Source organism: Propithecus coquereli, unplaced genomic scaffold (assembly GCF_000956105.1).
Source record: "Propithecus coquereli isolate 6110/MARCELLA unplaced genomic scaffold, Pcoq_1.0 Scaffold42, whole genome shotgun sequence".
Classification (NCBI taxonomy): domain Eukaryota; kingdom Metazoa; phylum Chordata; class Mammalia; order Primates; family Indriidae; genus Propithecus; species Propithecus coquereli.
In genome coordinates, this window is record NW_012149952.1 from 6,188,278 (window position 1) to 6,207,514 (window position 19,237).

The following is a 19,237-nucleotide window of genomic DNA, read 5'->3' on the forward strand; positions in this document are numbered from 1 at the left end:
TGGCCTCTGATTCCTAAACTGGTGAGGATATCCTCTTCATCTCCCTCTATCTCAAACAGCTCCCATGAGGGGCATCTGCCCTCTTCACATGCTTTCCTTCCAACATCTCAGAAATCTCTATCCACTTAAAAAGCCCGAAGGGCCGCTTCCTCTCATCCCCTAGCTGTAAGTGCCTGCATGCTCTTCAGGGTCTGGGAGCCCACGGGGACCCATTTCACAGCTAGGTATCTTGGGTGTGCATGCCTTTTTGTGGGACAGCAGCCCCACTAGCAGACATAGTTGGGGGAGGAATTTGTTGACCTGTGCTTTGAATGGGATGTCAGTTGCAAAGCAGTGACACTTAGCATTTTGCTTTTGTTTTTGCAATTTCTCCTTGTTTATGATCAAAGTGGAACCCCTGGGACCCTTCCTGGAGATTTATTCCTCACAGCCCTTGCCTGTGCAAACTGTGATGTTTCCCTCTGCATCTCAGCCTCCCACTTCTTTCCATGCCTTTCTTTTCCCCCTTCACCTGCCCCTTCTAGAAAAATGTCTAGTATGGAAGCCCATGGCAAGGGCCACAAGCCAACACGCATTTATTTCTCATCAGTGGATAGCAGCTGTTTGTCTGCAGTTAAACAGCTCTATGGAGTTGGGCAGGGGAGGAGGGAGGGAGGGGAGTCTAGCTTGGGCATGCTCAGTAGCAATCTCCTCAGACTTGACCTCTGAATGAAGGAACCCCACCTCTTAGTGACATCACAGCTTGGCCCTTGCTCTAGCAGTTACTTCTGCAGACTGCCTGAGTGATGGGGCAGCTGGGACTTGTATCTCTGAACCTCCTTGGAGGCTCAGTGTTTGTGGTAGAACCGATCTTGGACCAGGAGCCAACAGGACCAAGGATTTGCCCAAGACTACTCCCTCCTCTCACCCAGGCTTCGGCCCCAGTTAGTCCTGAATCCCTACTCCACCAGAGATACAGTTCTGGGCTTCCAACCAGGGGCTCATTTGTTTATCGAACAGAGGTTAGCTGAGCTGATGATGGAGGAAGAAACAAAGGGACTTGAACTGAAGGTCCCCATGGAAGGAGGACTAGGCAGGGGCTGGGAGGGGATGACAGGAGGCCACCAAGGGAGATCTTGACTCCTGCTCAGCCAGCCTCCACCCAGGTCTCAGTTGAGCTGACTAAACCCTGGAGTACGGGCCTCAGGCCCGCACAGCCTGGCCCAGCCTCTCCTTGTGGGAGGCAGGAAGGCTGCCTTTTCCCTTTTCCTCCCCCCAGCTCTGGCTTCCCAAGCCCCTGTCTTTGAGGGGCAGAGCAACTTTGGGATGTTCATTCAGTCATTCCTCCTGGGCCAGTGATGATTGCTGTTCCCTTAAGCTGAGCCATCACTGGGGTGCAGGGCTCGGGGCAAGCCACCCTTTGTGGCCCCCTCCCACATGCTGTGCACACATGCACTCTCTTTTAGACACATACACACGTTGTCTGCGTTCCACTGGGTTCCCAGGAAAGTCTGGCACAAATGTCTAGAACATCTCAATATGATCAAGGCACCACATGAAGCTCTGCCCTTGATAAACTTGTCTAGTCCAGAGGCCTCTTTAGGCTAGAGCCTGCCCTTCCGAGGGTCCTGGGGCTCTCTCTGACCACCTTAGTGAGCAGATGAACTCCTTGCTTCTCCAAGCCCTCCTCCAAAACCCAAAGGAGTCTGAACGTTGAAATCATTTTAAGTAGCTGAAAAATGAGAAATAAACACTTTTCTCTCATCTTCTTCTTTCTGTCAATTCATCCTATTATACTAGCCAGCCTTTTGACACCTCCTTAAACTAACTCAAACGCCAGTCTGTGTCGCAGAATGTAGAGAAGGCTTTCCTTAGCTCCGTAGCTCTCCTTAGCCTGCCCAGGCTGGGCACCCTCGTTCAGATCTTGACGCCCTTGCTCAATTTATGGACATGGCTCTGGCTTAATAGTGGGGTTCGGGAGCTGATAGAGTGTTACAAACTGGGCCACCTCTTTTCCATGCAAAGGCAGGGCTCTGTCTGGCTATTAGGGAAAGTTCTAGGTCCTTGGGCTAACACCCCAGAGAGGCAGGCGCTAACAGGAGTCAGCAGGTGCAAGGAACGGGGTACTTGGGCACAGAGGCTGCTTGAGGGGATGGGGGTGAGAGGATAATTCTCAGAAGCTTTTTCTTAAAAAACTGAGGTGAAATTTACTTAACATGACCATGTGTTAGGTGAACAGTCGAGTGGCATTTAGCGTACTCATAATGTGGTGCGGCCAACGTCAGGGGCTGTTTTGATGCCTTGAACTGAGTCCTTGTCTCTCATTTTTCCTCCCTGTGTACCCTCCCACAGCAAATCTCCAGGAGCCTCTGGGTGCAGTGGTGTAGTGGCTGTAGGGCGTGCTGAAGGTCAGAGGTCAGAGTTTAGGGAAGTTTTGCCCTCCACTGTTCCACCTCCCCACCCCCTATACCTGGATACATTTTCATGGAGTCCTGGATTTTTTTTTTTTTTTACCTTGCCTGTGTGGCTGAGGTATTTAAAAAGCTTTTTGCTTTTCATCCCCAAACATTTGCCAGACCAGACTCTCTGTAGATTAATTGTCTTCATCCTCCCCCAGCGGAGGTCCCACTGGGCAGAAAATGAAGGCGAATCCCCATAGGGTGCAGAGGGCTCCATTTTCTGCAGGAGGAAAAGGTGAGCGAGAGCATCGGGTGCCTCCTGTAGAGCTTCCGTGGCTTTGTGCAGGGCCCCTGTTCTGGAAAAGTTGTTGGGGCATCTAATCCTCTCCTAAGTACACACGAAAAGGTCTCTATTTATGGGTATCCTGTAGTGAGTCCTTTTGTAAAGCAGAAGATGCTGGTAATTCATCTGGGCTGTAAACATGGATTTTCTTATATTGGGTTGGCGTAAGGTGAGGCCCATTTCTGCTGAGATCGTGAAGGAGGGAGTGGCGCTCCTTCATTCATTCATCTATCTATCCGTTTATTTATTTACTTACTTATTGAGCACCTATTAGATTTCAAGTGCTGTGCTAGCTATAGGAGGCCAGAGAGTAAACCCTTTCTACCTCAGGCTTGGACTTGGAGCACCAAGCTGTCCAGACCCCCAGAGAGGCCTTTAAAGGGCCTCCCCCTTGGGCCAAATTATAGGCAGGCATGTGACTGATTTACCTTTGACCCTTTGAAGAAAAGAGCAATAACCAAGCTAGCTGAAGGAAAACAGACTCGTTTTTCCTCCTCTGTCGGAAAGAATGTGGGGGTTGGGGGAATTGGTGCAGTTTGGTTTGGGGCATCAGAGGAAGTATCAGGACTGCTCTGCCTTCCACTGATGAAAGGGTTAGCAATTTACCACTTGAGGTCACTGAATCACAGGTTTTTGTTTTTCCTGCCAGAGACCTCTGCCATCTGACCTCATGTTGAAGACCACTTGTTTTTTGTTTTCCTCTCCTTTCATGTCCCTCAGCTGGTGGCTTAGTTGGAGGAGATGGGGAGGGGTGTGATGGGATCATGGAAAAGAGAGAAACTGATTGCTGGGGTGGCCGCTTACATTGAGATGAGAGGCTCTGTTCTTACAATGAAGCCCTGAGGGTGCTTTCTAAAACAAAAAAAGAGAATTATTGAGACGAAATTCACACAACGTAAAATTAAGCATTTAAAAGTGAACAATTCAGTGGCATTTAGTGCATTCACTACCTTGGGCGACCACTACCTCTAATTAGTTCCAAAACATTTTCATCAGTCTAAGATGGAACCTCGTACTCACTGCTCCCTATTCCCCCTTGCTCCCTGCCCCAGCAACCACTAGTCATTCTGTCTCTGTGGGTTTGCCTGTTCTAGACATTTCATATAAATGGAATCATATGATATGGGGCCTTTTGTGTCTGGCTTCTTTCATGTAGTATACTGCTTTCTAGGTCCATCCACGTGTTAGCATATTTCAGCACTTCATTCCTTTTTATGGCTGGATAATATTCCATTGTGTGGATATATACACCGTTTTGTTTATCCATTCATCCATTGATACACATTTGGGCTGTGTCCACCTATTTGGCTATTGTGAATAGAGCTGCCATGAGCATGCATGTACAAGTATTTGTTTGAGTATCCATTTTAATTATTTTGGGTATATACCTCGGAGTAGACTTGCTGGGCCCAGGGTACTTTTTCAAGGAAAGGACAAGAGTAAAGGACTGAAGTTGTGGCTGGGGGTGGGCGAGAGGGAGGGTCAAGGAAGAGGAAGGTCACTCTTCGTTCTGGTTGTATGTGAACATTTATGAGGAAACGTGAATCAAAGCTGCACCATTGAGCAAAGCTTGGCACTCCTCCTGTGTGCCACTCGTGGGCCTGTTCCAACTTTAGCATCTTCGCTCTTGCCAATTAACTTTTGGCTATCTCAAAAAGGCAAATTCACCTGCAGATGACAAAGATTCGCAGTCAGCAAAGAGAATTAGAGGAATGTGCTGGAGGCTCTGAAGGCAGTTCCTAGAGAGGAGCCCCAGGAATGTGGTGAGCTAGGGCTGCTCTGATGGAATCCTTGTGTGACCTCTTGTTGGGGGTGGGGGGCAGCAGTCATTTGAATGCATGTGTTTAAGCATACTGGTAAAGCACGCACTTCACAGTCGCACTTTGTGGCAATTTGTTCCTGCCTCGCTCCCTCTCCATATATTTATTAAGCTCTTACTATGTGCCAGGCACTGGGCTTAGAGACACGGGAGGTGATGGTGAACAAGACAGGCATGGTCCCTGCCCTTTTGGAACTTACACTGTTGTTCCATTATCTCCCATGACACTTAGCACAGGGCTAGGCACAGAACAGACACGTACCTACCTGACAGATGGTTCTGGAAGAAACTACTTCCAACTCTCAAGTGGCACAGGGTACAGCAGAGCACATGAGCTGGCAGTGGGACCTCAAAGTCTTTTTACGGAGGGCGCAGACAACCTAATGTACATAACTAAAGGTTTCCCACTCTGCTCAGTCATTACTTCGAAAGCTTCTTACTGGCTGCTTTATCCTACCGGGAGAACTCTTCATTTCCTAGAAGATTGCTTAAAAATGAGGTTTTTTAGTAGCTCACAACAGCTAACAGGCATTCCTGTTGACAGGATGATCCCAGAGGGATATTGCATCACGGGGGCGCTTTCCATTGGAGGAAACTAGCTCCACTCCTTTAAGAGTGGCCACCAACTTCCTCCTGGGATGTGGTTTTCAGGGGACACCCTCACCTCACCTGTGCCCTTTGGACTCTCTCCGGTTGCACAGGTGTCACTTGAGGGCTGGTGGCAACCACATACAACTAAGTCAGTTTGCCAGTTTTACTAGGTGGCATATTGGCAACCACTGGCCATGTGCCCACAGATGACACAGTTGAATTTGTCACGAAAGCCAGTGGACCAGCTTTTTGTCCAGGTGGAACTGAGAAGTGAAACAGTTCCGCTAGATAATGCCTAGCTAGGAAACAAGGAGGCTAAGGGGCTGGCCTGATGTCTGCCTTTAGAGCAAGTAAGCAAAAGATTGTTGTTAAAACTGTTTTATTGTGTTCAAGTATACATAACAGAAGATTTACTGTTTTAACCATTAAAGTGTGCAATTGAGTGACGATAAGTGCATTTACAATGTTGTACAACCATCACCACTATCTAGTTTCAGAACTTTGTGGTCATTCCAAAGGGAAAACCATGTCTGTTACCAGTCACTCCCCATTCCCCTCTCTCCCTTGCTGCTGGCAGCCACCAGTCTGCTTTGTAGCTCTGCGGATTTGCCTCTTCTGAACATTTCATATAAATGGAATCATACAATGTGGGGCCTCTTGTGTCTGGCTTCTATCACTTAACATCATGTGGTAATGTGTCAGAATTTTCCTTCATTTTTAGGGCTGAATGATATTCCACTGCATGGATATACCACAATTTGTTTATCCACTCATCCATCCATGGACATTTGGGCTGGGTCTACCTTTTGGCTATTGTGAATAGTGCAGTTGTGAACATGCACACACACGTTGTGAGTGTCTGTTTTCAGTTCTTTGGGATGTATACTCAGGAGCAGAAGTGCTGGGTCATATGGTAATTCTGTGTTTACCTTTTTCAGGAATCACTAAACTGTTTTTACTAGCAGCTGAAGTATTTAATATTTCCACCAGAAATTTCATCAGTTGATGGGCATTTGGATGGTTTCCACCTTTTGGCTATTGTGAATAGAGCTGCCGTGAACATTCGTGTAGAAGTTTTTGTTTGAACACCTGTTTTCCATTCTTTTGGGTATACCTAGGAGTGGAAGCCAATGGTTTTTATGAGGATAAACCTGGCCATTCCCCCCATGTTTTCCAAAGATGAAGCAAAAGGAATTCTGCTTATTTATCTTACTATAAATTGGAGAGATAGTGGTCGGATACATGAACATTGTGACCAGCACAGAATTAAAATGCTGGGCTAGGTCTAGGATTCTGCTTGTAGAGTAATTCCCTATACCATTTAAGGCAGGGGTCTCAAACCTAAGTGGCTTCAGGCTGATCACATAAAAGAGGGAAGCAGGCTGGGTGGGGAGTGGTGAACTGAGGCCCACATGTGTCGCCATTCTCTCTAGCCAACTGTTGACAGGCAGGAATTTGGACACAGTTTGCCAGATCTTCTGATTTTTTTTCACAAGAAAATTGGAAATCTGGATTTCTAAGTGGAAATTGCCCAATTTTAAAATGTTGGAAGAAAATTTAAATTTTTTTTTTCTTTTAAAACACTGGGCCAAACCTCAGGCGGTCAATGGGCTAGATTGGGCTCCTGGCTGCTGGTTTGCAATCTCTGACCAAGAACAGGAAACGTCTCTCTCTGGTCACACCTGGCTGCTCTTGTGGTCCTTCCTTCCCTTCTCCCACTCTCCTAGCTCCATATGCGTGGACTTTGCTTCAAGATTCCTTCTTCAGCCTACCCTCCTTGTCTCACCGCCTTCTCTTCTTTCATCAGATCACCTCTCGGATCTTCAGGGCCGGGCAGAGGGTGATCCTGGTGTATCCTGGGATTTTTACAGCAGTTCTGTGCTAGGTAAGTTTTAAGTGGGATTCTTCCCACCCTCATCTGTGCCACAGAGATGAGGAGTTTGGTTTGGCTTTCACTGATTCTTCTCAAAGATAGGAGTAGCCCTGTGGAGGTATCCCTTCTTCACCTGTTACTAGCTTACAGACCCTTTTAGCCCAAACCCTAACATATCCTTCCCCCAGACTCAGAAGTCATTGGCCTAAACCAGGAGATGCAACACTGATTTGGACTAAAGCCATCCCTTGTTAGCCCTCTACCACTCCCCAGCCTGGGCACTTTTTAAATTCTCTCTCTTCCAGGGTTTCTTTCTCCTCCCTTGCTTTGTCTTAACCCTGCCAGAAGCCCCTGTGAGCATTGTCACCTCTTTTGGTATTGTTCATACTCAAGAGGGGCCCTGCCCCTCACCTGGAAGCTGTCATTCCCCGCCCCAGCCTGCCCCCACAATGTACACATGGTTTTGAGATAGCTGCTTTCTCCTGAGACTCTTCTGGGCCCAGCTTTCCTTTCCTGAAAGATCACATCTTTATCCATGGTGGCTGTCTAGCATTCACCCACTGGGCTAGGGGCTGAAGGTGAAGGAAAGCACCCTCCACTAAGCTTGGGGGAAGCTGGAACAGGAGAAGGTTGGGGTAGAATGCAGCAGGCCACACCCAGACACGTGGCTAGGGAAGGGAACTGTCTGGGCCCCCGCTGGACTTCCAGGGAGCCTGGCAGGCAGTGAGGCAGCATGGGAAAGCCGCAGCCAGAGAAGGGCAGGTGTTTCACCTTGCCCTTGACTGCTGATAGTATCTTCAGGCTTCCATCTCCAACAGCTGAGCAGCTCATCCTTCACATCACCTTGCTTTTTCCAGTTGGAGGGTAGAGGAATATAATAAATCTCTGGCCACAAAATGTTTTCTTCCAGGACTAGAACTTTCACATCCCCGCCCAAGGATGAGAGCCATGGGATCAGTAAACCTTGGCCCCAATCAGGGGCCTGTGGCCTTCTTGTCTCCCCAGCACCACCTTCCACACCCCTTTATCTGGTTGAAGCATTTCTTTTCTTCAGTTTCGTGCATGTAGCCGAGTCCTAATCCCTGTGTGCTCTCCTTACAGAGAAAAAAGACGGGTTTGCCTGTGACCTCCTACATAATCCTCCTGGGACCTCTGATCAAGAAGGAGGAGATGATGCGGAAGACGATGATTTCATGTTCGAATTCTCAGACAAGCCTCTTCTCCCTTGCTACAACGTCCAAGTGTCAGTGTCCTGCGGGTAAGTGGCTGAGAGCTCCACAGGGACCGCGCGCCAAGATCCTGCCAACCCCTGGCCCACCTCCCCCAGAAGGTGGAGTTGTGCAGGAGGAAGTGAAGACCTGGCAAGTGAGCGCTGGAGCATGGGAAAGATAATATGTGACAAAGACCCGTCCAGCTCAGATTGGTTATGTTCCATCTAGAGGCTATAGGCTCTAAGTACATCAACTGTATGGATTTCCCGAACCCAAAATCTAGATTGACTCTGGGGAGGTTTTTTGCAGTTCCTGGGTGTGAGAGATAATCTGGGAGATATTTGGGCTGATACGCTATTAGTATCTCTGGAATATTTTTGTGGTTTCTGGGGACAACCAGACAGAATATTTGAAATTGAGATTGTTGGAAAAGCCAGGACATATGGTTGCCATGGCTGTGGGGTCACTAGGGTCCTTAAGTAATCCACAGCCTTGCTTCTCATAGCTGTAGTGTTGACAAGGTGGTGGCACCAATGCTGTCATCAGCTCAGATTACTGCGCATATTGTAACAGGGATCTCCCATTTTCAGAGACTAGAATATACCTGGAACTTAACATTAGACAGAACCCAATTTAATCTTTATTTGATGATGCAGAAGGGAGTTGGACAGCCGGCAGGGCCAGGGTTGTCAGTCTCCCGAACGGTCAGCATGTGAAAGTGCAGGTTTAGAGAATGAGAACGTGGGATGAATTGCCCTTTTGGTCTTAGCCTCCGTTATTGTTTTTTCTAATTGGTTATCTTCACGTATCTCAAATACCTTTGCAAACAATTGTGAGGATAATTTTTCTTTGATAACTCTTCTTAAAATATCAGACCCTATTTGAAAAACCAGTGAAGTAGCATGAGGTGCACAGGATAGGGAGCCAGGTGGATGATGGATTAGGAACCCTTCAAGTGAGACCCTCTGTTTATGACCCTACCCACTGGACTACAGTTTCTTTGCATCCCTTCCCCCATGGCCTAATAAGAATAAAAATATAGCCGAGCATGGTGGCGCATGCCTGTAGTCCCAGCTACTCGGGAGGCTGAGGCAGGAGGATCGCTTGAGCCCAGGCGTGTGAAGTTGCTGTGAGCTAGGATGACGCCACGGCACTCACTCTAGCCCGGGCAACACAGTGAGACTCTGTCTCAAAAAAAAAAAAAAAGAATAAAAATAGTCTATATGATGACACTAGTAGGGTCAAGTTTCAGGGGCTTTTGGTCCTTATTCTTCTGGGCATAAGCTGATCCCTGAGGGTGGGGCGGGGCCTCTGGGATATAGTATTGCACAGTTAATTAATTCCTCCAAAGTATTCAGCACCTCCTTCTTTGAAACAGGATCTTGGGCCCCAAGCAGTAAAAGGACCAGGGTAGTTCGCTTTAGGTGTGGAGAGAACACAGGCCACCAAGGGCCACGTGTTACTCAGCGAACCAGGCAGCAGGCACGTTGTCCGGCCGGAGCTCAGTACCGGCAGAGCTGGTTTTGCTGATGTTATATCCTCCAGCACTTGTTCTGAAGCTGCCCTTCCATAGCTGTAGGACAATGTGAAATTTTCTGTTCTTTAGGAAGTGGGGGTGGTGGTGGTGGTATAGAATGATGACTCTGTGGCCCCGAGGGGTTCAGAAGGGCCATCTGAATCATCAAATGGGTGAGACTGAATTCTGATTACCAGGGTGAATGTTCTGAGGTTTTTTTTTCCCCATTCTTTGGGAGCGAGGGTCCTCGTGTATGGTATCTCTAGCCCCTTTCTCTTAACCCAGAACACTCCCTTCCCTAATCATGTGTGATTACAGGGTTCACCATCATTTGAAAGAAATGTTGTACTTTAGGGATAAGGATTATGGGTCTGGGCAGATGTTTTAGGTGCTATATAGAACATTCGATTCCATAAACATGTCTTGAACAGCTGTACCAGGTCAAATCCTGAGGACCAGAACATATCCCTGGCCTTCAAAGAATCCACAGGCTAGTGAGTAAACAGACGAGTATATAATTAACTCTAATAAAAAACAAAATGGGTCAGGCACAGTGGCTCACACCTGTAATCCCAGCACTTTGGGAGGCCAATGCAGGAGGATTGCTTCTAGCCAGGAGTTAGAGACTAGCCTGGGCAATATAGTGAGACCCTATTTCTACAAAAAATAAAAAAAATTAGTCCAGCATGGTTGCATGCGCCTGTAGTCCTAGCTACTTGGGAGGCTGAGGTGGGATGATGGCTTGAGCCCAGGAGTTCGGGGCTGCAGTGAGCTATGATCGTGCCACTGCACTCCAGCCCGGGCAACAGAGTGAGACCTTGTCTCTAATAAAAAAAGACAAAATGTCCTAAGCAGATTCATTATTGTAAAAAACTCAGTTCATCAAGTAAAAATGTTCCAGTCATCCCCAAGCCCCTGTTCCCGTGTCATAGAGAGAACCACAGTTTTAAGTTCCTTTTTCATCCTTCCTGAAATGGGCTCTGTTAGAAGTATTATAATAGGGGTGTGAACCAAGTGCCACAAGACCATGGGGGAAGGTTTCACGGGTACTATGGCATCTGAGGTAGTCCAGAATGGAGAGTAGGATGGAGGGCAAGGCACTGGGACATAGGAGTTCAGAAAGCAGGGGTAGTCTCATATCTCATGGCTAGCATGTGATAGGATGGGAGATATAGTGTGTATTTGTGTGTGTGTGTTTTACTGGGTAGAGATTGGGCTCAAGAGGTTGAATAGGTTATGTTTGGAAGGTCTTGTATAATATCATGCTAAAGAATTTGGAGTTTTTCTGTAGGCACTGGGGATCTATTGAAAGCTGTTTAGGGAGAGAGTAGGTCAGTTTCTTTTTAGAAAACTCTAATGGTAAGAGACGATCTGATGAGGGTGGGTGGGGGTGCAGAAGAGTAACTTTTGGCAAAAGGAAACCAGTTAGGAGGCTGACGCAATATAGCCCAGGCCAGAAATGGTGAAGGCTGGAACTGGGACAGTGGCATGGTGAGGAGGTTAAAACCCTGTAAACCAGGACCACTGACGCAGGGAGGCAGCGCTTTCTTCCCGGTTTAGTCCATGGAAGTGTTTGGCCCCTGACCGGCGTCTCCAGCACCCCTCCCAGCTGTCCCCAGGCTGCCGCCCAGTCGGGTGTGCTCAGCAAAGTCAGACTCGCTGTAATGTGAGCTCCGGCCCTGCAGAAACGACAGTGCTGCCTCGGAGAAAAAACTTGTCTAATGCATTCCAGAGCCAGAGAGAAATGCCTTTTGGATTACCCGCAGTTTAGGCCTTTCTCCACCGCTCCCCCTCTGCTGGGGAAGATCTTGGAGAACAAGAAGGCAGGGGAGGCTGGAGAGAGAACAGGAGAGGGAAACCAGCAGGGGTTGGCAGGGGCTGGGGTGGGCGGAAGACTGGGCCCAGCAGATGGTAAGTCCCAGGCTGCAGGGGTGCGGGCTAAGGCCTGGGGAAGCCTGCTAAGAGTTTTAGGCCCTGGCAGGCCCATTTTCCTCCTGCTCTTTGTTGGATGAAGTCGGTCATGGATTGAGTACTCGCCATTTAGCTGAAATCTGGGCCAGGCAGTGTAGGGGACAGGAGAAAATATTTGCTCCGTTACACCCAAGAAGCCTGTGGTTTAGTGGAGTTGGGGCGTAGCCAGACTGGCAGCGAGTCACAGTGGAAGACTCTGGTGATCATGCAGCACCTCCATAGGCCTTGCGGGGTGCTCCCTGTAGGTCCCCCCTCTGCTTTCCGAGTCACCTTCCCTAACTCCTATCCTTGCTTTTTCAGGCCCTCCAACTGGTTCCTCTTCACCGATGTCCTGAAGAGGCTGAAGCTTTCCTCCAGGATCTTTCAGGCCCGGTTCCCGCACTTTGAAATCGTCACCATGCCCAAGGCTGAGTTCTACCGGCAGGTGGCCTCCAGTCAGCTGCTGACCCCTGCTGAGAGGCCTGGAGGCATGGAGGACAGATCTCCCCCAGGCTCCTCTGAGACTGTAGAGCTGGTGGAGTATGAGCCAGAGCTACTTAGGCTCCTAGGGTCGGAGGTGGAATTCCACTCTTTGAGAAGTTGACGGGGAAAACAGCCCCTTCCTTTTCTTCTTTCTCCTCCTGAGTTCACCCTTCCCCCACCTCCCATGTCTTCCCCCACCGAGCACCAGACTGCAGAATGAGGCAATAATATGGACCAACAAGAAGCCGCCTTATCAATGCCAGCATTAGTGACTGGACCGTTTTTGTTTTTTTGGTTACAATTAGTTCTCATCTCCCTGTCATCGTCATTGTTGTCGTGGTTGGTGATGGGGGTGGAAAGTTGAACTTTGTTTGAGGACAAGAGGTTCCAGGGGTGGTGGGGAGGTGGCACCAGGGTCCCTTGGACTGGCCTCCTTGCGTATGAGCAAGACCTGACAAGGGCCCTGGGGGCCACGGGCCCGTCCCATGGAGAAATGAGAAAAGCCCAAATCTCTGAGCGCCCCCCCTCCATTCCCCTGTGTTCTTCTGTCTTCCATAGTATTTATTTTATTAGTATTTAATTTGTATTGTTTCATTGGTTTCTGATAAGTCTGTATCACTGTGACAATTTGAGACAACTTGTTGTATTGAGGGACTTTCTTTACCTCCTTTCTTTTTCTTTCTTGATAAGCTCTGACAGAGTTATTCCCAGGTGGTTTTTTCCCCCCACTGGGGAGGGAGTGGGGTGGGGTGGGGTGGGATTGGGGGATCTGGATTTGTGACTAATGAAGCTGGCTGCTGCTGGCCCAGGGCTGGGGGTAAATCTGGAGGCTTTGGTGCTCCCCCTCCCCCGCCAGTTTTCTCTCCTCTCACCTGCCCCCAGCAGCCCTGCTATCTTGAGATTAGTGTTTACGGGGAGGGGAGGATTGTGGGGCCGAGGGGTTAGTGAGTTACTCTGATACAGGAGAGTGGAAAAGGAATCTGAGGGGTGAGGGTGTCCCCTCCTGATGCCTGCTTCACTGCTCCCCTTAAAGGGCACGATTTGCGTTTGTTCCTGCATCTTTCCCCCCACATCCCCACCCCGTCCTGGCCTCCCCCTCTCAAGATCCTGAGCCTCGAACCTCCCAGCCCTCACCTCCCATCTCTGCCCCTTTCCAGACAGGCAGCACCCCTTCCTCCTCTCTCCTCCCTCTGCCCCCCATTCTCCTTTGGAATCTGCAGAGGGCTGTGGGACTGACTGCCAGATGCGAAATCGAGGCGTCAGCTGTTTCCTAGGCGAGCGCAGGAAACTGGTCTCCGGCCTGGGCTCCACTCCTGCTGGAGACCTGGGGCTGAGCGCGTGGCCCCACTAGGCCTCCCCCCAAGCCTCCGGGCCTCCAGTGCTGGATTTGTTCAGGGAAAGAGGGAGAGAGAGAGGAGCTTGGGTTGCTTCCCTGTCCCCACCCCCTCTGTGGCATTGTCTTTCCCACCCTTGTTCTTATTTTTCTACCGATTGCTATTTTTCCGAACAATCCTTGTAGAGAGTACGTACCATCCAAAGGCAGGAGGGCCTCGCTGTGGCCAGCTCTGGTTGGAGATGGTACAGTTTTATTGTACAGGTGCTAAAACAACAACAACAAAAGAAGAAAATGGAAAAAAAAAATTTAAAAAAAGGAAAAAAAAAAGCCAGTTTGAGGATGGGACAATCTGTTCTCTGGAGGCTCCTGACCGATGCGGGAGCATTGGTGGTTATTTTCTTTGTATTGTGTTTGTTCTTTGTTCCTGGGGCAGATTCTGGGCCCCCTTCTGTAGGACTGCTCCCCACCCCTGCCATACTGCCCAGTTGGTTTTGAACAGTTGTTCTCCCTTTTTAAGAAAAAAAATATATATATATATATATATATAAAGTTGAGGGTTTTGGATTTTAATTTTTTGGTTTTGTTGGGGTTCCTGGTATTGTGTGGTTTATTTTATGTTTTACGTTTGCCTTTACTTTTTTGCATTTGGGTGTGTATTCTGGCTGCCCTTTATGTTTCATTTTAAGCAAATGGCTGTGGAGTCAAAAAAAACACTTGCATACTGAAAAACCTGTGTCGGGGCTTCTGTCTCCTGTCTCTCTTTTCACTCTTCTCCCCTTTGTGGCTTTTCGGTGCTTTAAGAAGATGGACATCCCAATTTAGTAAATGGGGAAACGCCTGATTCTGCCTTGTAGTTGTGGGTCCTGAGGGGTACAATGCACGAAGGCAAGGTGGAGTGGCTAGTGAACATTTAGGTCACTGGGTCACTATCTGGAAATAAAAGGCAAGATGGGCAAATCTGAGGCGGGGGTGGGCTGGTGGGGAAAACTGAGTATCTGGCTTACATTGCATTAGGCAGGGGGTGTGCCCAAGTGTTCCTCATTTGCCATAGAGCCCTCTCTTTGGTGTCTATGGGGAATGAGCCTCCTTAAGGAAATCCCCTGCCTGCCTAGGTGGCTTCTGGCTGCGTGGTCCTCTCACCGCCCTCCCTGTTTATGCCAGCACCCCCCGTCCACCCACACAGTGCAGGCCTCCCATGGTTGTGTTCACCTGTGACCCAGCTACTAGGAAGGCAAGATGCCCATCCTGGATTTTACAATCTTTTCCTCTCACTTCCGAAAAACAGTGGTAGAGGCTATGATTCTTGTGACTGCTGGTTCCAGAATGCACCACCTGTTTCCGTCTGAGGGGAAGGGGGTGGGATGAGGCCCTTTGAAGCTATATTCTTAGGGCCTCTCACTGTGGCCTAAGTGTCTGGAGAGCCCTATCGGAGGGTGTAGAGGTGAGGGGAATCTGTGTCTGGCAGGTTGGAGTCCAGCCATCCCCAGGAGTGAACTGTGAGCTGTGCTGTCTTTGCTTGGGCCTGCTTGTCCTGGGTCTTGCTGCTCAGATGTAGAGGCATCATCCTCTTTGAGCCGTAGCATTAATCTTCCTCAGTGGCCTTCCCTTCCCCACTTTCTCATCCTGAGGCCCCCTACAATATCCACCTTTCTCAGTTCCCAAACAAGCCCATAATGGTTCTGATTTCAGGTCCATCCTCTCTTTGGAACTTGCAGCTAAGTAAAGAAGTCAAACATATCAATAGGTCATGAAAGCCACATGGTGAGCGTAGGATTCAACTAGGTCTAGGATGCTGTGGGAGCTCAAAGGGATGGGCAAGGGCACCGGGGTGGGTGGGAAAGACATCCTGGGAGAGGTGATGCCTAGTTGATACTTAAATAAGTAGAAATACAAGAATTAGATGTGGCAGGGAAGAACGTTTGAACTGAGGGGACAATCTGAGCAAATGCTTGGAGACAAAAAAAAGGAGAGGAGTTAAAAGCAGAACCAAACAGCAGTTTCTTGTTTGCTTGCTTTTGGGGTCCTTTACCACATGTTACTTGGGGTCCCACTGTTTTCTGCCCGTTGTGAACATCAAGGACTGTGATATTAAATCTACATCCCCAGTGAGGTTTGGGGTGAGGGCTCCGGTCCGTCGGTGGCCTCTTATTAAATGGTCTCCTAATCCTTTCAGTATGGTGTGGGAGAAAGAGCCAGCGCCACCACTACCTACCTAGGCTGACCTTGGGTGAGAACCCAATCTTTCCGAGCCTTCGTTGCCCCATCTGCCAAATGGGGCTCAATTTACCCACCAACTGACAAGAATCATCCCAAGGACAAAACACGGCTGTTTAGCCAAAATTAGTTCCTCCTTCGCACCAAGGTCTCGAGCGTACCATTAATGACTGCCTTGCCAGAATGTTCCTCTTTGGGGTTTAAAGAACGGCCCTGCTGAATGAAGTCTCGGTATTCCCAAAGAAGGGACCATATCCGCCTCCCTATTTGACGTGGGGTAGGTGAGTTAGGGGGTGGGGCGAAGGGCAGTAAACTCCCGTCCCTTCCATACTCTAACCCCCTACCCGGGAAGCCTGTCGGGTATTTTACCGTGTCCCGCCCCCGCTGGGACCGACTAGCGCGAGTGTTTCAGGAGGGGGGGTCTGACCCGAGGGCGACTTGCTTAGCTGCGGGGGGGGGGGCGCGCGAAATGCTCGGGCCTTCTGGACACGCAGCAGGGCGGGGCGGGGCTCCATGTGTTCCCCTAGCGCACGGGCTTCCACCACGAGGGGGGCTGGCAAGCCACAGCGTCGGCCTCTGGGTGCGACGCCTCCCGGCTCCACGCCGGCCCTCCGGAGCCCGGGCTCGCGCGGCGGGCGGTCGGGGCCCTCGCTGGCAAATGGATGTCACGGGCGCCTCGATCGCTCTCCTATTTCAAGGTAGAAAGCGGCAGCGCGTACAAGTGTAGCTAAAGGCAGGCCGGGCGAGGAGTGGTCCAGGTTCGGCGCCCCGCGGTAGCGGCAGCGACAGCCTGTGGCTCATGCCCGCGGCCCGGGGGCTGGCGGCGGCTGGTGCGGGAGGCGGGGAGCGGCGTGCGCTCACCTGCCGGCCCGGGAGGCTGGGGGAGGGGGCCTCCGGGGGCGGGGCCGGGGCGCGACTGACCAATGGGGAGAGCGCATTCAATGGACTGCTAAATTCCCCATGGAAAGTGAAGGGGGCGGGGGCCGGGGGAAAGTTCGAAGCTCCGGAGCAATGGAGGGCGTTGGTGGGGCCGGAGCCTCCCAGGGACAGCTGGGGACGCAGCGGCATGGCAGAGGACAGGAAGACGCTGGCCGCGGCAGCCTCTGCCGGGAGCGGTAGGCCCCGCCCTGGCCGCCCCTCCCTCCCGTCCCCGGCTCCTCTGGGCCACCCGCCCGTCATCGCCGGCTCGACAGCGCCACCTGCTGGACGTCGGCCTCCACGTCTAGCGTGCGAGGGCTGAGGCTCTTGGTGGCTGCGACCTCTGGGAGGGGAATGAACCCTTACCCCAGGTACGGCGGTTTCGGAGCTATCGCTCCGGCTCCGATGTCAAGTACCTCTTTTAGAGTACGTGGTGGGATGAGAAAGGACTGTGACTGTCAGAATAACTTCTCGTCCCGCCCCACCCACCAGGGCTGACATTTCCACCACTCAGTCCCACCCAGGGATGAGAAAATAGTGGTGAGGCAGTCCTTGGAAGGAGGCAGCAGCAGCAAAGGGCCAGAGTTAAGGAGTCGCCTGTGGCACCTGGTGAGGGCAAGGCACAGCTGGAAGCAGCCCTGGGCTCTCTGTGAACATTGTTGTCTAGGGCTGGCTATAGACAGAAGCAAAGGAAGTAACTGCCTGCGGTGTTACATGAGGGGTCAAAAGCTGCAATGGTTCCCAAGTTTGAATTGTCCTCCCTCTCTTGTCTGCCATAATAGAGGGCAGAAGTCCTCACAATTAGAATCAGGATTCATTCATTCTTTCAATAAACGTTTATTGAGCACCTACTGTGTGCCAGGCACTGTGCTAGGCGCTGGGGATACATCAGTGACTAACACACAGTCCCTGTCCTTGAGGAGCTCACAGTCTATGGGGGGGACATACATAAACACATAATTAAGGAACTACAGTGTGCTATGTGCTACGATAAGAGGTATATATGAAGTGCTGTGGGAGCCCAGAAGAGGGAGTGACACATCAGCTGCTGGGAGATAAGGATCGTCTCTTGACTGGTGACTCCATTAAACCATCACAAAGGCAGAGATGTTGTTGCCACACGGCCCTGGTTAAAATGAACCTGTCTCCTGAGGCTTTCCTCTATTCCTCTCCCATAACTACATCAGCACAGGTTAGTTTATATGATTAGCTAGTTTAACACTTTCAGAAGGAAAGAAACTGGACAGGGAAGTTTCTTTAGGAGCAGAGGATGTTCAAAGTAGTAACAAATCTCCAGTGCTAAGGTAGGGGTGGGATGGGGTACCATGAAGGCACTGAACCAGAGAGGGCAGGCCCTGGGCAGTGGAGCACCTGGGCTGAGTGCCTGTGCAGAGGGGAGGTCAGGGGTCACCAAACTCCAAGTTGGGTCCCCATACCCCACCTGCTCCATCAGTAACCGTTCCTTGATGCTGTCTGCTTCGTACTGTGCCCTGTTCTGTGAGCAATACAGCCTCCCTGTTCCTCAGGAGGTAACACCCTAACTGGGGAGACTGAATAGGTACAGGCCACTGAAGGTTTAAGTAACAGTTTGTTATTTATTATAATAACCACAGGAGATGTCACAGGCTGTTTATAATCAGTTGCCTTTAAAAAGTGGCAATTGCAATGAGTTTAAAATAAAGAACTCACTTAAGGATAGGCTGGTCTGGGGAGCCAGCTTCCACGAATTGAGCGTTGAAGGATGGACACAATTCAGTTGGTACCAGCAGGATACGAAGGGCATTCTGGTTGAGCAGAGCCAAGCTAAACAAAAGCATGGAGGCGGGCAACTGTGCACAGAGGCACGTTCCAAGGCCAGCGGAGGGAGCAGGGGGAATTGTCTGGGGAAGTCAGTCAGGACCTGATGGTGAGGGGTCTTGACGGCAGCCCAAGGACTTGGGGCTTTGTCCCAAAGGCGGGGCTGATGCTAAACTTAAAATACTTCTGGAACTGCTGCCCTGAGCCCTACATGTGTTCCCCTGTTCCTCCTCCAAGACCCCTGGACTGGATTCAGCAACTAAAGGGTTAATGCCAGGCCACTTAGAATGGATTGGGGGTTCAGTGTTTTGAGTATCACCCCTACCTGCAGGCCAGGAGGAGTCACTGAAGGCTTTCTGGCAGAGGAAGGGACACAATGGGTACCCTGGCAGATGGGAGGGGTTGCGGCAGGTCCCACTGGGGGCCGTTGATATGTGTGTTGGAGGGAACTTTTGGGTAGTTTGGGCAAGGCTGCGGGCTCTGGGAATGTGGAAGAGAGGCTAGATTTTAGGACATCACAAGTCGCATGCTGGACTTTGGGGACGTGGAGGAGAGGGATGGGAGAAGTGAAGGCAGCCGTCAGGTGGCTCTGAAATTTTGAGCTTAGAAGGTCAGGAAAATGGTGGCACCATTAACAGAAATATGTAAGTCATGACAGCCTTTTGTTTGTTTTTTGGAAAAGTTTTTCTGTGAGTGTGGAAACAATTTAAAAATCCATTTTTTTTTTTTTTGAGACAGTCTTGCTCTGTCACCCTGGCTAGAGTGGAGTGCAGTGACATCATCATAGCTCACTGCAACCTCAAACTCC

General features: G+C 50.2%; 1 protein-coding gene across 2 annotated transcripts in view; it reads left to right on the top strand.

Moving 5' to 3' along the window:
* The window catches only part of BCORL1 (BCL6 corepressor-like 1), a 43,516-nt gene extending 29,275 nt beyond the window's left edge, over positions 1-14,241 (top strand). For both annotated transcript variants that reach the window (XM_012653396.1, XM_012653397.1), the window contains 3 exons: positions 6,939-7,016; positions 8,106-8,262; positions 12,003-14,241. In XM_012653396.1, coding sequence (XP_012508850.1) covers positions 6,939-7,016; positions 8,106-8,262; positions 12,003-12,285 — 518 coding nt within the window. In that variant the 3' untranslated portion in view covers positions 12,286-14,241. The remainder of the gene's footprint in view (positions 1-6,938; positions 7,017-8,105; positions 8,263-12,002) is intronic.
* The last annotated feature ends 4,996 nt before the right edge of the window (positions 14,242-19,237 follow it).